The sequence below is a fragment of the Apteryx mantelli genome, chromosome 16 (genome assembly GCF_036417845.1).
Source record: "Apteryx mantelli isolate bAptMan1 chromosome 16, bAptMan1.hap1, whole genome shotgun sequence".
NCBI lineage: Eukaryota > Metazoa > Chordata > Aves > Apterygiformes > Apterygidae > Apteryx > Apteryx mantelli.
The window spans coordinates 12,616,788-12,633,025 of record NC_089993.1 but is presented as its reverse complement, the minus strand read 5'-3'; the positions used below and the strand labels follow the sequence as shown (position 1 = coordinate 12,633,025).

At 42.0% G+C, this 16,238-nt stretch overlaps 1 protein-coding gene across 1 annotated transcript in view; it reads left to right on the top strand.

Moving 5' to 3' along the window:
- PDILT (protein disulfide isomerase like, testis expressed) overlaps positions 1–13,554 on the top strand; it is a 30,642-nt gene extending 17,088 nt beyond the window's left edge. Inside the window, exons 5-10 of the mRNA XM_067306548.1 lie at positions 3,615–3,773; positions 4,777–4,974; positions 6,322–6,442; positions 7,387–7,568; positions 11,547–11,636; positions 13,414–13,554. Of these exons, the coding sequence (XP_067162649.1) occupies positions 3,615–3,773; positions 4,777–4,974; positions 6,322–6,442; positions 7,387–7,568; positions 11,547–11,636; positions 13,414–13,488 (825 nt within the window). The 3' untranslated portion in view covers positions 13,489–13,554. The remainder of the gene's footprint in view (positions 1–3,614; positions 3,774–4,776; positions 4,975–6,321; positions 6,443–7,386; positions 7,569–11,546; positions 11,637–13,413) is intronic.
- The last annotated feature ends 2,684 nt before the right edge of the window (positions 13,555–16,238 follow it).

Here is a 16,238-nt window from a genome sequence, read left to right as displayed (position 1 = left end):
CTCCATCAATGTTTTTTCCTAACTGAGGAATCTGGTATCTTTCTGCCCAGCTACCATCACGATGTCTGGCTTGTATCTGAACTGATAAAATCCCAAATACCCTGGCTACAGTAGATAGTCCAAGTTTTATGGATGAGGAAAACAGGATTCATTTCCAAATTGCGCCAGAGTAACAGAGTTGGTGAACACATGCAGCATAACAGGACAAATGGTGAAAATGCTCACAGTGCCTAGAATGCTGCTTCGCAGCAGTCTGCCTGCAGCCATTTGTGCAGGAAGGCAGTTTCCCAGTCCTGGGCCGGATTGTGAAGCCCTTGGTGTCACAGTGATGTTGGAGAGTTCCCTGAAGCAAGCTGATAGCAGATAGCACCTGCAGATGTGTCTGACTGGACTCTGATTTCACCTGGAGGCTGAAGTGACAATAGATGAGCATCAGTATGAGCTAGGGCATGCCAGAAACGTAGCGGGTAGAAACCAAGAAAATACTGTCCAAGAAAATACAAGGCTGGATTTGGCCTCCTATTAGTCACAGTCTGCTCACAAAAGCAAGCGCCAGAATGTTTTGGGAGGTCTCAGCATATAAATTACTATTCATCAAGCACGAAATAATTGTCTAATTAAATCAAATCTGGAAGAGCTGTTGCCTTTCATCATGCTTATTTACTATTAGTTTGAGGGTGGACAGCAGAGTGAGCATTTGACAGATGTAGGAGCGGAGGTCCGTGCCTTGGAGAGCACTCAGTCAGAGCATTACACACATCAGTCAGGTCCCCCTGCAAGCAGGGCCCCTCTCTCATCCTTCGCACCCTGTCAGGGTAGATCACTCGCTCCTATGCCGACAGGCTGCAGCAGGGGAACAGCTGCCGGCATGATCCTTCCCCAGCTGCAGACGCCTTTACGGAGCATGGAAACGCTGGGAGAGTACAAGGCAGAGGAGATCAGAGCAGGAAGGAGGCCGGGACCATGCAGTACCCCTGCTGTCTCAGCCCAGCCCAGCAGACACCAGCTGGAAAGCAGAATGCAGCAGGGCTGTCACAGCTTTCCTCCTGACCTCCTCTGTGCTGAAGATCTTCCCTTGAAGGCAATCACAGCAAACTATACACACTTTACACTCTGCTCTGTACCTTGCAAGCCTTCAGGGGCCTGCCTCACTGTGGCTCTCACTCCCTCACATCCTAGCAGGACGAAGGACACTGGTCTTTATAAAACACTGTTTCTGGGACTAGGAACTTCATGACGACAGTGTGGACGTTTTCTGTGAGACAGCAAGAGACGTGCCGGAGATGCCTTTTGGGATGACCACCAGTGAGGAACTCTGTGCTAACTACGGCATCCAAAAGAGCACTCTTGTTGTGTTCAAGAAGGTAGGAGCACAAGCCTCACGGGCAAGGTGTGACGCACTGCAATGGCAGCTTAAGGCTGCAGGGGAATTTTTCAGGTTAAATAATTTCCTAGCTGAAATTCCCATAGTTTAGCATAACAAATATTGTATTTACAGACAAGAGGAGGCAAAAAGCAACCTTTGGACAACTGATACTTTCAAATCTGGCTGCCCACATTCAGGTTCCCAATTTACATTTAGGGACCTGGATAAAACAGCTCGATTTTATAACCCACCAATTATCTATAGGTGCTACCAGGTTCAGGGAGTTTTGCAGATTTTCACCTCTTTTCCTTTGTGCCTGTTTTAGGTCAGGAATCTTCTCTTCTTTCAAGTCACATTAGAAGAAGGGCCCAACAATAAGAACAAAACCACACAGAAGTAGCGCCAATATTTAGGCTACAAAGTAGTCAGACCAAGGACATCCTGAGTGAAGACTCGTATGTCACAGATAGTGTGTCTAGATAGAGAAAAGATCTTTCAGGATGTTAAGATTACCAAGCAAATTAAAACAGTCAGCTGTATCTTGAATTTTAGCTATAATCTTGTTCTGTAACCTAGCTGCGACATTTATTTTACAAGATATGGAATTTCACTTACTGAGGATCATAAAAAAGCAAAGCGGAGATTAACAACATGTTAAAGACTTTATATTTGCTCCTACAGTTGATAAAGCCAACAACCTTACAAAACTTTACTATTTATCCAAGGGAAAGCCTGTGCATAATGAAGTGCTTGAAGATGGCAGCCAAAACAAACTGGAGCTAACAAGATTAATCAAAACCTTTACCTTGGATTTGGTCACTGAATATAATCTTGAGGTATGCTTATTTCATATTATTAACAAAAGCCAAAGAGAAAGAAGGCCAGTAACATTTCACAGATGAATCTATGAGAAATCCCCCCTTATTTCTTGTTTGTAGGCTACTAGACTGCTGCAGGCAGTATGTGACAGTAGTGCATATACATCTTGGCAAGTCAGGGCCTGGAACAGAAGGGGGATTTGGTTAACACATATCATATTTTATATGCTTTTTCTCATTTGCTACAAACTTTCAATTGTAGTACCTCTACAATATATTACAGAAAGGAAGGAAGGAAGGAAGGGGGAAAAAAAGGAAGAGGGAAAAAAAATACCCAAATGTAAAACCTCCATAGAAGATTTCAGGGGAGGGAGAGGGTGCTTGTGTCTCCTGCTTGTCCTAACAGATGTTATCTTGCACTGCCTTAGAGCGATGACCCCAACAGCAGAGCAGCACAGGAACTCAAAGAAAAAGACCCAGTTCCAACAGCTACATGGCCACCTGCACTGCTCAGCAAATGTTTATGGGGCTCTAGTCCTGCCAATTTTTCAAAGTAGCTGAATACAAAATAGCTGAAGCCAAGATTAAGCCTGGCTAGCCTGCTCCTTAGTGTTTGAGGATTTTTTTTGTTCGACTAGGCCAACCATAAACAAATCTAGAAACATCAGCAGAACCCAACAGGCAGCTGTTGGCAAATCCAGATGAGGGAATGCTTCTCTCTGGCAAGATATTGTTTCTTGGAGGAGACAGGGAATGGCTGGTTAAGCAGCGAATGCAGCTTGAACATGCAGAGTCAACGTGAAGGCTCAGGCTGCTTCTGGAAAAACTGTGTGGGATGGGGGGCTGGAAGGTCAGTCCCTACCTTGGCTCCAACCCTTCCACTCCCATGCAGCAACCCAGTCCTTTGGGCCAAGACAAGGAAGGAAGAAACTGGCAGTAACAGTCACTAGGGCAGCTAGAAGGGGAAAAACGTGGAAGTAGTTACTTGCTACTTCCCCGTAGCCTCTGATCATGGAGTGGGATGAAAAAAAGGACAGCTCTTTGTGCAGGGAAGGAGACGTAAGCTGCTGATGAAGCAAGTGCCCCACCAGGTCTAGCTGCTGCAGCTGGGCCTCCCTGGGTAATACCACCTTTTACTTTCAGCACATCTTTAGTGTTAATTCTTCAGCATGCATTACACAGGAGGTCAGACTAGAATGGTCCCTTCTGACTGTAAAATCTATGAATAATGATGAGGTTTTTCCTGGAACAGAGCAAATACTCAGCAGCTGCTGATTCTTCTCACTTTATCTTCTTTAAAACAATGAAAAAAATCTACGGGTTATGGAAATGATTGGGAACTATCTGAGTCTTGAAAAGTAAAATTTGCAATACCAGAACTGAATGACACTGATAATCTGAGCATCTGATTCACTGTTCTGCTTACAAAGAGTAGAACAGATGTTGCATCTTTCGTTTCCCAGACATCTGTGAAGATTTTTGATGTCCCTGTTGAAAGTCACATCCTGCTGTTCGCCCCAAAGAACTCACAGACATTCAACGCGACTTACGAAAATTACAAGTCTGCTGCTGTGGAATTTAGAGGAAAGGTTTGTAACGCTGAACCCTGCTTTGCAAATACCAACTGCCAAAGATCAACTGAAAAACACTCACCAGTGCTGTTGGTAAAAGTACACTGCTGTCAGTCTGACTCTAAGTCTACCAAACCATTTAAAAATAGTTGGAAAAACTACTTTTCAGCTTGGGTCTTTAGCAAATGATCTGGAAAATTCAAAGAATAAACTTCACAGGAGAATGGTTCTTTAAAACATAAAGATCACACAAACCAACACTCATTCTAGCTGCGCCCAATAAACCTCTTTCTGATTTTACATATATGACTTTCTAGAAGCAACTTCCAATCAAAGACATTTTTAGCAGGGTTCTGGCAATTTCTGGCACCACCAGGAAATGCCATGAGGATCTCAGCCCATTGCCTTAATCAAGAGTTGAAACCAACTACGAAACCTGAAGAGAACTGCAAGGAGTCTGCACAGCCTTTTGCCTGCAGCACACAGGTGTATTCACACATACAAACAGGTATAGGCAGTCATACACAGAGATATTTCAGCTTCCATCATCAATCATTATGGTGCCACTCCTGCTCCAAATACACAGAATGCTGCGGAATGGTAATTCATCTTGTAATAGAGCACTCAGCTTTAGCATTGGTAAAGATATCTGGATTACAAGTATTTCAGCTCTTTTGTCCTGCTAAGTTTTATTATGGCAAGCAATAAGAGTTTTGTAGGGTAAATTTAGATGTGTTAGCAAAATTAATTTAATAGATGATAGCAAACCAGTGTGAAAGCACAGAGGGAAAGCCTCCATCCCTTTCGCTTGCTTTAGCATTTGTTATGAGCTTGGATCAAGGTATCATAAAGTCCACAAAGCTGCTGGCTGGGCTGACCCCAAAAAATGGTTCCACATGACTCCTTCCATTTAAGCTCGATCCCAACCATTGCCAAACTCCAAGCATGATCCATTTCTCTAACATGTCTGAATCAAAGCCGGAGGACTCAACCAGATGTTTGACTGCTTCTTTATTACCAGATAATGTTTGTCTTGGTGGATACTAATGAAACAAGGAACGGACGAGTTTTTGAGTATTTTCGCATCACTCAAGCTGATGTTCCTGCAGTGAGAATCCTAAATTTGACAAGAGATGCAAAGTACAAAATGCCTGCAGATGAGGTGACTGTGGAGAACCTAAGACATTTTTGTCAGAGCTACCTAGATGGGAAAGCAAAGGTATGTCCATTACTAATGAGATGTCCCTTTGTACCAGTTAAAATACTAACAAACTTGAAAAGCTGAAGCATCCCTTAAATTACTAAAACACTGTGTACTGTTCTGATCATCAGTCTACGAATTTACACTTGCTCTAATGTACTCATCTTCACTTGCTGACAGATCAACTGAGATGGACTACAAAGTTCTCCAGTCCTCCTATGTAAATTCAGGAAAATCATTTATGGCCCAATATTTTAGTTGATTTCAGCTGACATTTTAGTGGCTTAGAACTTCTCTGTGCCTCAATCTTTCCAATCATATAATGGAGATAATATTTCTCTTCCTCAGTTGGGAGAGATGAAGCTTCATGACTGATCGCAAAGGGTTTTGAGGTTGCAGGAAGGTCCAGTAAATAGAAAATTGACAGTTTCAAAGTAGAATAAGATTTGGCATTTGTTGCAAATGAATTTAAACTTAATTTTGTGACTCCTAGTGCTCCTTGTCACAGAGTGAATTTTAACAGAGGGTATCTTTCCCAATTGATAATACAGCATTTGTTGTCATAATGAGGTATCATCCTCTATACCCATGTGAAAAATACATTAAAATGTGTTGCTTATTCAGTGCTTTTCAGGGTGATTTACTTTAGTTTCCGTAATAAGGAAAAGAGATGAAGTGCTCAACCTGACAGCAGACAGAATTTAAGAGTTCCAAGCAGTAGATCCTGATTTTGGTGTTGAGGGAGAGGAGGAGGGGAGAAGAGATGGGGATGTCTCCATTTCTTCTCCAACAAGAGCTGTTAGAGTGGCACACTCCCACTCTGAAACAAGCTCCCATGGGGAATGTGCTCTTTCTTCTGTTGCACTGCTGGTGTAAAAGAAATGGCCAGCAAACATAATGTACATTGTAAGAGCCATGTGGTGACTGTATTTGAGGGGGAAGGAAGAAATTTAGGCAGCAATGTATGACACATCTTATGGGTTATACACCACTCTTCTGAGAGACTGCAGTATGTAAGCTCTTCAGTACTCCAGCTTTTGAATGCTGGACAACAAGAATGCAGGACAAGGAGTTCATCTGTGTGCCAAAGTCATTTTCAGCTCATCTACTATGATGCCTGTATTCAAGAGAGGGACAGGTAATCCAGACTCCCAGCTATCCAGGGGTGCCAGACCCCAGCTCCCTACTCAAGGGAGAGAAGAGAGTAGCACAGAAAGGCTGGATAAGATACAGAGATAGCAGAAGTAATGTACAGTAATGATGGGTATTAGAGAAACATCCAATCAGTCCCACATTAACTTGAACTGGAGTACAGTTTCTCACTGCTCCCTGCATTTTCACAGCTGTGTTTCTGTTTCTGATTAGCTACATCTCTCTAGTGAGGAAATTCCAGATGACTGGGACAAGCTGCCTGTCAAAGTGCTTGTCGGGAAGAATTTCAACAGGATTGTCTTCAATGAGACCATGACTGTGTTTGTAATGTTTTGTAAGTGCCTTTACTGTATTCAGATACTAAGTTGCTTCAATGTGATCATTTGGAGGTGAAAAAAGAAAGCTCACATTTCCATACCAAACTAAATCTTGTACTTTACAGAAGCCCAGCTTAACGAATTTTTGCTGTCTGATGAAAGCATTAAAGAAAAGCGTGTGTCATATCAATGAAAACACTGATGCTTTTGCTGACTTAAGGTTGCACTGAATAACACTGAATCTCTTAAGTAAATATTTGTCAAGATAATATCAAATCTCAAAGTTGAAAGACAAAGTGATATTAGAATTTCATGCTGTACAATGGGACATTATAACATGCCATACAGTACGAGTCAGGCTGCTTCTAAGGACAGAGGCAGAGTAAGTGTGGTTGTATGGCTACAGTGCTCTAGGATTAAACCCTGAAGACAAGCTGTGGTTTAGCAAATAACTCCTTTTCTTCCTCCTCTGTCTGCAAAGGGAAGTCATCTTCCTGTCGACCCTTCCCAGCAACAAACCACCACCCTATTCCATATCAGCTAGTAATAGTAGTAGCTTGGGCCTTAGTTACTGCAGCATAGAAAACATGCAGCATGAAAATAAATACAGACAACTAGCTGTACTCCCCTGAACTCCAAGACTTTTATTTGGGTTGTACCGGCACTCGTCTCTAGCAAAGTTATGTGACAAGTGCTGTGTGTTTATTGTTGCAATGACAGGCTAAGTAGAGTTACAGCAGCACTGCTATCAGAAGCGCACTAGGGAAGTAGCTGGTTATCACCAGAGTATTGGTGAGTCAGGGCACGAAACTCATGAAGGTTGAATGGTTTCAAGTAGAGACTGGCCACAGCTGAAATCTAAAACCCTGCAAACTTTATGGGCTAAATGGGTCCCAGTAATTGCACCAGTATATGCTCTTCCGCCGGACTGTATACTTCTATTTTTCTTTTTAAATTGCAGATGCCCCTTGGTCCGATGACTGCACAAAACTCCTGCCAGTCTGGGACAAACTGGGAGAGGAATATGAAAGTCGCAAAGACATAATCATTGCTAAGATAGATGTCACGGCAAATGACATCCTGTCGATCACATTGGATCGCTATCCATTCTTCAGACTGTTTCCTGCAGGGCCTGATTACCAGGTGAGAGGCTGAAGGGGGAGAACGCAGAGCCATATCTGCATATGGAGGGGGTATGTGTGTATGTGCAAGTTGCAGCAGGCAAGCATGTGAGATAGGAGCCTTTTAAGCAAGACAACTTTACTCCTCATCTACTCAACCTTGGATTCATTGCTGTCAACAACCTGAGCCAAGGATAAACCCTTTTACCTTTCTTCTCTTATGAGTGAGGTTGTGGCAAAAGCTCATTTATTATTTACCAACTTGGACTTAGAAAGTACATTCTGCTGATCTGTTTAACAATCTCCAAACAGCCTCCTGGGTTCTAGTAATAATCTTAACTAAGAGTAAACTTACAGATATCCTCCTAATCACTGCAGTGTCTTTGTGCTTTGAACCATGAGTCCATTCACAGAACTACCCTCTGTCTGTTGTTTCCGGAGCAGGTGTGACCGTAACAACAGCGCAGTACCAGCGTTTTAGAGGTTATACCCTCTAAACTGTACAGAAAACAAATCCTGGAACTTTCTCCTATACACTTATGCCAGTAATTTCATTTCATTCCAATATCACAGAAATGCCTCAATATAGAATAAATATTTGTTGCCAAGACTAATCATTTTTAGAATATGCTACCTAATACATCAGCTATGTTACAGCATGTTCAGAAAATGTTGCTGGAAGGAGACAAAGAAAAGTATTAGACAAATAGTTAGATTCCTCCATCTACGTGGACAATCTGATTAAAAAATACCATCTCTATCTTAGAATTAAATTTTTTTTGGCTTCATTTTTATAAATTAAGACATTACTAAGCTTTCCATTTTTCTTCTTAGTCCCAAACTTCAATTAAATTCCAAGACATTTGTCCATGTCCTCATTTAATCTTTTAGAGAGAGATTTTGCTCTTGGATGTGCATGCACAGCTTCTAATGAATTGAACTGCAGTCCTGCATACTCACACTGTGTTTAGGCTTTATGCAGAAGAGCAGAGACCCATTAAATGCTCATAATAAATGTCAGTTTGTCAAAAAAATTAGTAACAACTTTCATTAAATAGTAAAGGATTGTTTTATACTTATAAACGCCCTAAAATTAAAGTGCTTGCAATCTCAAGTTCTTCCTTGAGCATGTTTTTACACTAGTTCCCTCAGCTTCACAGATTTCACTCTGCACTTCAGCACCAGCACGAGTGTCTTGTAGGTGTCTGATCCAAGTGTTCTGGCCTTTTTCCTTACTGCACTATATGAAAAGCTGGCCACAGAAATCTTTACTTACCACAGACAGCTATAAATGATCAGAGACATACTCAGGCCATTAATACACAGTTACTGTAACAGGTCTCAGTCATTGCTACCAGTCATCAGTTATACATAGAATTCTTGTAAGTACACTTTTTAAAAATTAACCAAAGTTAAGGACACAAAGTCCTCCCAAAGTCAGGACATAGGATACACATGTAATATCACAACGTGCCAAGGGTCAGAGTTCTCCCGCACTTTGTACTGTACAGGCACTTCTCTAAAATTACAATCCCTACTCCCTTATTCTTGCCATGATGAGAAGGCTTGAAGGGGCTTGGAGCCAAGGAGTTAAACTGGTACGCTCTGAAGAAAGAAAAAGAACAGGAAATATATACAGTCCAATAACAACACTTCATGCGATCTTGATTTCACACAGGCGTCTTTTCTAGCCCTTAGTACTTCGCTGGTGTTGGAAACACACAAACACATGAGCTTTCCGATAATCTCGACTGATCCTTCCTATTGGTAAAGGACTAAGGATGCAATTCAATGCTAGGGCAGAAGCAGTAGGAACTTTAATGATGAAATAATTTCCAGAAGACTCTAAAGGGCCTCATGATCTAAATTCCCTCAAAAAAGCACATCAAATGCATGTAAACGTCTCTGAACCTGCTCCTGAACAACCGATGAAAAAGTTGCTAACAAGATGACAGAGACCTGTTTTCTAGACCTGGGATGTCATGGTCTCTGGCCACCACAGCTTGCCCTTATATCTCCTTAAAGACAGAGCCACATGCAGAACACATTACTCCACAGTCCCCTCTAGGCACTCTCACCTGATGCGATTCTGGATACTACCTTCCTCCAGACAGAAGTATCTGCTAGGTCTCCAGGATATGAACTGCCTTCTTTCTAGTGGACTGTGACTCCTTGGTCTGTTTAAGAATGGATTCAGCTTCTCCTGAAGTTAAAGACAAGTCATCCTCTTATTTTCAGTGGGTGCAAAAGTAGGTACATGACTGCATTTTCAAACCAGGAGCCACTTGGGGTAGTACTGGAATTATGTACAGGTAGATGGGCTCAGTGACACAGATTATAGCTGGGCATTTAAGCATGTGCCCAGTTTTCCGAAGCATCAGCTCAGTGCTTCGGCATTTGTTTTTTCATTCTCGCTCTCTTTAGTAATCCTTGGTTGCAATATAAACATACACTGATTCTAAAACATGACTAAATGGCTACTGATACAAAAAAGAAAACTTTCCATGTCAAAAGCAAAAATCAACTCTCACGGTGAGACAAAAAGTCTTTGTTCTCCTCCCCAGAAACAATTACATTTGGCACCTGGCTATTTGCTGGCAGCAGTTATAGTCAGAGCTGAAGGAACCAGAGAGCGAATCTGCTGAATTACATGGAAGAAGGAGGAGTGGCTGGACAGCATTGGAGTTACATCTGTGAAGCAGATGAACAACTCATCCACTGCATCATCCACTCCAAATTTAAGAGGAAAATATGCTGTTTTTCAGACAGATCTTAAGATGATTCTATTTGTTTCTCTGTATTAAGAGAATGTAAATGTGATATTCTCACTTATGTATTCACCACTCTAATGAGAAGCGTTGATGAATTTCCTCAGTAACCAGCACATGGATCAGCTGCTTCTCTGGCTTTACAGGTCTTCGGGCTCTGAGAACTTGCTGTTCCAGCCATAAGAGTCAATCATCTGAGAATATTAATTGCCTTTGGAGGAATCAAATAACGATCTTAGTCAAAAACATTAAGCTTGCAAGCACTAAAAAACTTCAAGGCTGCTACACTTTTTCTTATTATAAGAAGATATCTTACTGTATGGGAAAAATTAAATCTATGTGTATTTCTACTGAACATAGCAGAGAATAGGGGTGTTTTGTTTACAGTCCTTTGAACTCAATTTGGGCATATTAGCAACTAGTGTAAAGTAACACAGCACTGTTGGTCTCAGTAGATGCAAGTCAGCTTACCCTAGGTGAGAATAGGCACTAGGCACCTGCTTATTTGTTACTCAGATAACAGCACACAATTCCCAATATCACTCACATGAACTTCCACAAATTCTGGTTAAAAGACTCACGCAAAATCCTTTTCAGACTTCCAGAGAGCAAAAGTATTTAAAAAAAAATCTTAAAAATATAGAATGGTGCTAGAACTATTCAGAGAATTTTAAAGCCCTAAATTCAAAGTGCTTTTTCCATTAAACATCCCCATAATAAAATCCTCAACAAACCCCCAACTTAAGGTGAAGTATAAGACAATTAATGTCACTGTTCATCTTCCTCTTGTTCTAACTGAATATTCAAGCTGTGGAACAGCTGGTACTTCTGGACTGAGGTTTTCAAAACTGTTTCAGGATTCTGAATTTCCATAAAAATCATGTCTGGACCCTTAAAAGACTCTGCTCTTCAAAATGTCTTGCAAATGTTTAACAATATACATAGAAAAGACACTGAAGTCAGTCGTTGGCAGGATTCAGGCCTTGTATTATACAATAATGGCTCTGGTTTTAGTACGAGTCCTCTTCTTCTTCGGTATGTATTTATTTTTTCTTTACACTTGAGTTTCAGATAACCGTGGAGTTTGCTGCGTCTCTGCCCCAGCTTTCTAAGCTGCACACAGGAGCCTAGACTTTGGTGAATCTACAGAATTGAGATCCTTCAACTGATTATGCTGTGACTTCAGGCACTTTGTGCAGACAGTTAAATCTTAATCCTCAAACTCTTTCCAGGTGGTGGCTTATGCTGGGGAACATACCGTGAAGGCATTTTCTGAATTCTTAGAAGAACAAAGCAAGACAAAAGCAGAAACAAGAGAGAAGGTAGGAGTTGGATCCACACACCGATCGGTCTGCTGTGCAATCCAAGGCATGTTCACACCTTGTACAGATACACTTGAGCTGGCTTACAGCATAGCCCTGGAGTATGGGCTTCAGCCACAGCTCTCCCCTGGACTGCTCCTACCAGCTCTTAGCCAGCTGCAAGCTGACTAGCTTGGCATGACCACATCAGCTGCAGTCGTACCGCTGCCCGGCAGGCACGCTCCCATTCGCATCCTTGTTTCCATCACACAAAAGCTCCTCTCCCACTGCTCATGTTAGCCCTGAGCCACGGGGCTAACATATTGATAGCACTGCTTGGCAGAAAGGAACTTGCACTTTGAAAAGCATAAGCAAGACCTTGTCAGCGTTTCAGTTGGCGGGGGGGGGGGGGGGGGGGGGGGGAAGCCTCAGCTAAACTGGTTTAAGCTAAGGTTGGAACAGTTTGAATATCCAGGCCCACCTTATTCCTCTACATTCAGTGCAGCTTCTCCTCCTCATAAAGCAGTGGCACAACTGAGGGCAGACACTGTCCTCTCTCTAGGCAATCTGGTTATAACTACTGCCCAATTCCTCAGCCCTTTCTCCTTCACTGTAAATCAGACCAGATAAGCATCTGCTGCCCCAGATCAGCCTCTATTATTTCCTTCCCGACTTTCAGTGAGAAAAGACCTAATATAAGTGAACACCACAATCAAGCCCTGTGCAAACCATTCCAAGTAACAACGACAACAAAAAAGATGTATAAAAGGAGATACTCTTCACCCAGTATGACAAGTATAGGCCTATTCTGCCTGGAAGGGAAGTAGTAAATCCACAAGGTAGCAACAGTTACCATTAACACTGCATTTTCAACTAGTAGGAAAACTGTCTGTGGGTGGAGAAATGATTCCACCAAAGGCTTTGATTCGCTCTTGACTTCATTGCTCAGATGGGTGGTTACAGATGAAGGGGGATGACTAAACTAATATTGGGAAACACAAGTCTGCAATGAATGATCAGACATCCTGTCTGCCCAGTCTGTCATTGCACACTTTTGTTTTCCAATACCCAAAGCCTGAATTTGGTGACTCTCTCTGATGCACGTTCTTTAGTGATGTGTTTGTAGCAAATCTGTTGAGTCCCATACACAAGTCTCCTATGGGCAATGTTACAGAGCTGTGTACAGTCTGTCATCTCTTTGTGCTTAATTTCACATTAAAGTATAACTAAAAGAGCTAGTTTGGGAAATACCATCAAAAACATGGTTTTGTGTGGCAAAAGGGGAAAATAATTGGCATTTGCTCATCTGTTCATATCCTCCATCCTTACCGGACACCCTCCAGACTGTCCCAGAAGGGTGTAGTATTATGCCTTTTGCAGCACAGCACTTGATGTGAAAATCCCCTTTTGGGAGTAACTCTTTGTCCTGTCCTCAAAGCATTCACAAACAGGATAAATAAGAGGGTAGTGTGCTTTTAGATTGTCTAGGAAAAAATGTCTTATGTCCATCAGCTAAATGAAAGTGGTTTTCCAAGTTCTTTTTAAAACTTCACACAAAGCCTCATCTGAACTCTGCAGTAAAACACTATAGGGGTGTGAAAACAAAACACTTTTTGGTAATAGCTGCACTACTTCTGACCTCATTAACATGTCCTCAAGTTCCTCAGTTGAAAAGATGAAAATCTACATTTCCTATAGTCTTAAAAATATTTGGAAAGTAAAGAATTACTAGAGGGATTTTCTTTTTTGTGATCATCAGTAATAAGCAGCTTTGCTCTTGCCTTTGCTTTTTTGGAAGCAGGAGGAAACAGGAGGAACCAAAGAGGATCTCAGCCAGGAAGAGAATGTAATAACGCAGAAAGCAGAACTTTAACAGTACAGAGAAAAAATAATTCTGAGGATTGTGGGGAATCCTTCCTGGAAGGAAAGACTGAATCACCTCAAGTGAACAGAGACCTGGATCAAAAAAATAAAAGAATTAAAACATCAATGGCTCATTACTTGTGACCTCTATTTTGAATGCAACTTTACTAATGGCTTTACTGGGATCAGCTGTCACAAATTGTGACACAATAATTGTCCATTTTGCTTAAATAATGCCTTTGCTATCATATCAATATAACTGTTCTCATTTAGAAAGGTCAGGGTAAAGAGATCAAGGCACAAAACTATTCTTCTTGAACAAAATCTGCAAAAGGTTTGCATCCAGTTGCACTGTGATTTATCCCATTTTCAAGGGAGGTTCAGTCCACAGAAGGAGGGGATTAACAGTGCTAACAACAGTTCTATTATAATCTTAAAAACAAATAATTGCAGCTAGGGGCTGTGCCCAAAGGGACACCAACAGGCAGTTTGTGATTTTTTGCTTATATCAAGCAGCAGAAAATGCAGAAATTAAGATCTAGTATAATTCCAATACAAAAAATATACCTATTACACAAAATCAGAGCTTTGATTCACATTTTAGTCATAGTAGGTCCCCTGACCACCCCACAGGTGTCATACAAGCACGGTTGGTGAAACTGTTCGAGAGCAGTAATTTCTTCCTACAAGGGGTAGATAAAGCAGAAAAATCTGAAGACTTGAAATCGTTTGCAGAATAAGAGAGGAAAGACCACTTACTAATCTTTCATTTCCAAAACAGATTTCCAAAGTTGTCGTTCCCAAACTATTAATGCTACTGAAAAAAGTTATTTTCCTATGTAAACAGAGAAAGAAGGTGAAAACTAATGAAATGAAGGAATACCTATTTGAATAGAAGGAGCATTAATCATTGCACTGAGGAATACAGCACTGAAGGAATAGTTGAGCTTTCACCTCTCTCATGCGGACCAATAAGAGATGAATGATTTTTAAACTATTGGACCTCTCACATTTTATAGGTATTTGCTAAAAAATGCAGTTCATGACAGATGGCTTCCTTGCTAACCAGGTTGCAGTGCGTAATTAAATATCTGCACTTAGAGACTGAAGATGAAATATTAACTTCTCTTTACTTCATGGTTCTTACAAATAAATAACAGTCAACATAGTGTTTTACCTCATTTTGCTGTTAGTTGGCCTTCAGTATGGAGTGTTAATAACAAGGACACAGAAAGAAAAACTAGTTTATGTCAATACTTCACAGGCACAATTTAATCTCCGCTGGAGCTAATCTTTATTGGGACTACAATTAAATCCTCATGGTCTTCTGCTTATGGAAGCATATCCAGTACTAGATCAGCATTCCTAACAGAAGCAGAGTCCCCCTGGGTTTTGTAGGCCTTGGACCTTTTTTCATGAGCAATTTATTTAGAGTATCTAAAATAGGTGAAGATCACTGACCAAACAGGTTCCACACATTCGCGTTACTGCCCACTGCAGCTCCATCACCTCCAAGGGGACAAGGAAGCTCTCCGTAACACCTCTCCCAGCCCTAGCTAGTGTGCAGCAGGCACCCACCTAAGTGCTACTGCCTCCTACCTCTGTCTAAGGGGGCTGTGCTTTCCTGCGAGGGTGGCTGGAGGAATGTGTCTAGATGGGTTGGAAGGCAATGGCCTACACTGCAAAGCAAACAACTATGTCATGAGGTCCTGCAGCATGGGAGCTGCATCCCAGGCCAAGGCTTTGGGATCACTTCTGATGGAGGCTCAGGCTCCTTAACCACACCTGCCTTTGCACTTCTGGCAAGGAGGATACTGTGGGAGCAACAACAGAGGCTTGTATGGTCTGCAGGCCAGGGGAGGGATGCATGCCAGGAGCCTATGTCCACCTACAGTCCTGCAATATCCATGCTCCAGTATGGACTCCATCTTTTACTGATGGTGAGACAATGGCCTGAAAAGCTTGTGCTCACTAAGGAGATGCAGCCATCAGTCACCTACTGTCCTGATCAAAGCCTGCTCCCTGTAGGCATGAAGTTTCTAAACTGAAGTGAATCCCAACCTGCTGTTTTTCTCCTGCACAGATAACCTGCACAGACAAGCTAAAACTATTGCAGATGAATAACAAACAAGTCAGTCATCCGTAAAATCAGTCAGATACCTGCTCCTTCTCTCTGTTCCATTCTTTCTGACACAGCCTGTATCTACAGTCCCTGTTCTTGCAGCGTGGATGAGGAATACAAGCTAAACAGAGCCTGGGGCTCTTCTTGCAAGAAGGAAATCAGCGCCACTGGTATACACACTATGAAAGCAAATTAGGAGATGCAGAAATCATTATGATGGGTGCCATTGCCCACAGCTGAGAAGGCACAGGGGATTCCTGGCGCCAGCAAAGTCTGACTAGACTCCCAAGGGATCCAGTATGGTTAAGACCTCACCCAGTCCTTATGGTGGGAGATAAAAAATGGTTGCCACACCTGGCAGTGTCCTTTGCCACCTTACCCACCCACTGCACTTTAGGTTGACTCTTCTAAGCTTCTCCACCCTATGGGCACAAAGGGAATCGAGGTGCTTATGATGCCCTACTCCCTCTCCTACAGTCAGTCCCGCAACTCGGCTGGCTGGTTAGGTAGTAACCTAACTGCAAGACTGGCCAAATTCTCAACTTTTGCGTGCTCTACTTTCCTAGTTTGATCATTATACTTTAAAAGATTCAAATGCTCAATTTACTCTTCTTTTTGTCTCAAATTCTCTGGCAAAA